This window comes from Grammomys surdaster, unplaced genomic scaffold (assembly GCF_004785775.1).
Source record: "Grammomys surdaster isolate TR1022 unplaced genomic scaffold, NIH_TR_1.0 64, whole genome shotgun sequence".
In the NCBI taxonomy this organism is placed as follows: Eukaryota; Metazoa; Chordata; class Mammalia; order Rodentia; family Muridae; genus Grammomys; species Grammomys surdaster.
In genome coordinates, this window is record NW_021604566.1 from 3,610,239 (window position 1) to 3,614,435 (window position 4,197).

Consider the following 4,197-nt stretch of genomic DNA (forward strand, 5'->3'; position numbering starts at 1 on the left):
CTGGCTGTTGCCAGGTAACTGTGGAGGTGAAGTTTAGACAGAATACTAACACTTGGTACCCACAAAAGACAATAAGATGGCATGAAACAATTGTGAGCCACCGCCTTGTGGTTGTGGGAATTGAATCCAGATCTTGAGTAGCAGTGCTCAAAACTTGTGAGTCATCTCTCTGGGCCTGCTTTGCATATCTGTATTCTTTTCAGGTTCAGCACTTTATTGGACATGTTAACAAATGCAATTTAGTCAAAAAATCCAAAGCCCATGTCATCTTCTAACTCCTCGGATTCTTCCTTCTTTGCTTCCACTTTCTTCTCCTCGGCTGCGGCAGCAGCAGTGGACGGAGGAGGACCATTAGCAGGCGCAGCTTCAGCTGCTGGAGTGGGTGCACCAGCCTCTCCGTTGCAGATGAGGCTCCCAATGTTGATATTGGCCAGAGCCTTTGCAAACAAGCCAGGTTAGAAAGGTTTAACATTGACACCAGCTGCTTTAATGAGGGCATTGGTCTCATCCTCTGTGACTGTCACCTCGTCATTGTGCCGGATGAGGGCAGAGTAGATGCAGGTGAGCTCGGAGACAGAAGAAAGCCATGTTGTGGACTGCTGGCACAGTGAAGTAAGGACCTCACCCTAACGTGGCCTTAGTTTCCTCGGAAGGACCGAGCACCTTGGCAGCAGCTGAGGAAAGCACTTATCTGTATTCTATCATTTATTTCAATCTATACATAATTTGATTGTTCTCTCTTCTCCAACATGGTTTCCATACATACACTATCCTTATGTTTACATTTCATTTACTCCCTTTGATGTTCATTTAGATTGTTCCCATTGGAAGATGTTGGGTTCCCATCTTTAAGCTTGTCTTGGAACATTAGTTAGACACATGCCTTTATTCTGTATACAGGGAAGGTCTGATAAAATGTCGGAAGTTGGGATTCCACCTGGGGTAGCAATACATTTTCAAAAATTCCTCTTTGTTGTTAGACAGTCTTGTTTTGTTTGACCACATTTTCAAATTTCCCTCTACCCTTCCTTCAGTCACCCCCACTCTACATTTTCTTACCATCTAAGTGTCCAGCCAGCCAGCATCGTGTTCCATCTGAGAGGACCGTTCTGGTTATTCAATCAATATTTCTTTTCCAAGGCACCTTTCTCAGAAATAACACAAGAAATTTTGATGGGAAGAAAACACAGGGGAAAATCTATTTTTTTTAAAATGTCAACTCCCAGGCTTGATATGAATGACTTAGGTTTGAGAAATGACAAGTAATGCATTGTCATTTGGAAGCAGAAATTGCCAATCTATAACCCCTGGTCATCAGGCCATTATAGATGGGACTGCATAATTATTTCCTAAGTGGGGCAGCAGACAAATTCTTTCCACCCTAAGTCAGACCTCACCATTGAATATTCTAAGATTATAGCCAGGGAAGTCAGCAAAAGGTTTAATAAAGACAAGTGATAGGTTAGGGAGAAGAAAGACCTGGATGGTAGCAGTTTTTGTCATACGATTTGATTAAGTTAAAAAATCTTAAACACAGATACTCAGCTGTTACACTTGCTCATCGGCACAGCAGCTCAACATTCCTTAACATGATATGTCAAGGAAACCCTCTCATTTCTTCTGCCAAAAACCAACACATGCTCTCTTCTGTCATCATACCCGTTAACATAGTTACTCCTCCCCAAAGTCAGTCATGGTCACATAGGGTGTTTTACTACTTCAAGATTGTGGTAGTTTGAATAGGAATGACTCCCATTAGCTCATATATTTGAAAGCTTGGTTACCAGGGAGTGGCACTGTTGGGAAGGACTAAAAAGTGTGACCTTGTTGGAGGAGGTGTGTCCCTGGGAGAAGGCTTTGAGGTTTCAGAAACTCAAGTCAGGCCCAGTCTCAGTCAGCCTCTCTCCCCACACCCCCTTCCTCTCTCTGCCCAGTGGATCTCTGCTATGATGATAATGGACTATTTTCTGAAATTGTAAGTCAGACCCTAATAAAATGCCTTTTTAAATGAGTTCCCTTGATCATGGCGTCTCTTCATAGCAATAGGATAATAATAATTAATAATAATTAATATTAATTAATTAATAGCAATTAAGACAAAGGTAAAATGTCAACTTAATCCAGGAAACAGAGAGAGGACAGGTCAGATTCCACTGTCCCATTTTGGGGGCACAACCACAAAGAATTAAAAGCCTCACAAAGACCCCTCTCTTACAGGTCCACAGCACCTCTCAATACGAACAATCAAGAACCACGCCTTTACCAAAGACCTTTGGGACTTGTCATCTGCCCCAAAGTAATGAGTTTTAGTCTTCTGTACCCAATAGTAAAGATATTTTAAAATTACAACAAAAACAGAATGGCCTCGAGCCATTCATCTGGGAATACATGAATATTGGTTCTCCGAAAGAAGAATCAGGAACAGTGAAGTTTCCACTGAGATGAGAGTGAGAGAAAGATGAGGTGATGGTTAGAGAAATCCATGAGCTGTGATCATCCAGGGGAAGGATGACTGTGCTGTCCCAGGGGCTCCACTGTGTGTGTCTGAGCTTGTCTGTAAGCCTAGCTGACTTCTTCCCAAAGGCATCATTAGAGGTTTGTGTTAGAAGGAGCTAAGAAGTGTTGGTAAATTCTGATTAGATATTTTAATTAGGTTAGTCAAAATAATGAGTTTTGATTGCTGGACCTTGATGTTTTGATAATTGGACCATGGCGATAAGTCTTAGGAATGAGTCTGGAGCCAAATAAAAGAATGTAATCTAAGGGGAAAGGATAAAGGACAAAACCTAATAGGCGCCATGTCTGCCATGTTCAGGCTGCTAGAGCCTTTCAGATCTAATCATCTTTCTGGTACTTTTATGTGCTGTGTAAATGATACAATACTATAGTACTTATCGGAACTGATTAGTGAGCTATAAATTAATGAAATCCAATTGTTTTGTTGAGAAATGTACATAGAGATTGACTTTCATTCATTTCCATCAGGAAATGAGCTTGATCTAATAGCTACCCTCTGTATTCATAGAGTTGATTTTTGCATATTTTGATTATAATGACTTTAATACATATTCTGTTTTTCATTATGTTCCATGTTAAACATTAAAGCCATCTAAAATAGTATAGGTTCAATATTTCAAGTCATATGACTTGTAAGCTTTAACTAGTCAACATGTCCATACACCTGTGTTTTAACACTACAGTTGCTTTCTTTTCAAGTGGTTTTATGCATAATGTCTCTTTATTCCTATTATTACATGTGATGGAAATGCCACTAATGAGACAATGACAATACTTTTTTTTCACAAGCACATCGATGTAGATTATTTGAGGTATTTGCCCTGATTTAATTAAACCTTATAGATTCCAAATGACTGATCATGATGACGTCATCCTGAGCTCTTCTGTAACTCCTTCTGATGCCGCTGGAAGCCTCAGACAGGAGAACATAAATACTAAAAATACTACCTATAACATTTTTTATAAGAATTTGTAATTGTACCTCCTTGAATTTGATATTCATTCTAACAAAAAGAGAAAGCCAAACTGCAATAGGTCATGGGAGTACCTCGCTCCTCTTTCCTTCTGGTTCCAGCCAGTCTCCCAGCCTACTTTCTTCCTTTCCAGCTTTATTATATCTAACTGCGAACATTTCCTAGTTAGCCATCTGATTATAAAATTGTTCCTTTGGGGAAAATAAAACTTCAAATTACACTATTTTTCTCCAAATGCTTTCAGAATTGAGAATATAACATCACTCAAGTAATATATCTATCTGCTCGCTTAAAAATGTGTTTCTTTTGAAACACAAGAGCAAATATTGTCTCTTTGTAAATGAATCACTAGATACACTTTTTTCTCACCTCAGGGGACAAAAATCATACCCAAGCTTTAGATTTAAAGGCAGAATATATTTACCTGAGGAAATTAAAATTATTTTGAATCTATTATCTCCCCCCAACCCTATATTCCCCATCTCTGTAGCTCATCAAATTACTTTCTCCTTAAAGACATTCTTCGTTGAAAGAAAACAAAACATTCTGGAGATAGCAGAGGTAGAAATGAATTTTCCTTCAATAATACACCAAAATGTATCAAATTTTGGCCTACTTTGGAGAGAAACTAGCTCATTTTTCCTTCCTTCCTTCCTCCCTTCCTCCCTTCCTCCCTCCCTCCCTCCCTCCCTCCCTCCCTCCCTTT

General features: G+C 39.5%; 1 protein-coding gene across 1 annotated transcript in view; it reads right to left on the reverse strand.

Moving 5' to 3' along the window:
• Positions 1-239: 239 nt before the first annotated feature.
• Positions 240-4,197, reverse strand: part of LOC114622426 (60S acidic ribosomal protein P1-like) — a 5,578-nt gene continuing 1,620 nt past the window's right edge. Inside the window, exons 2-4 of the mRNA XM_028768874.1 lie at positions 2,216-2,286; positions 514-599; positions 240-438 (exon numbers count right to left, since the gene is read on the reverse strand). Coding sequence (XP_028624707.1) covers positions 240-438; positions 514-599; positions 2,216-2,286 — 356 coding nt within the window. The remainder of the gene's footprint in view (positions 439-513; positions 600-2,215; positions 2,287-4,197) is intronic.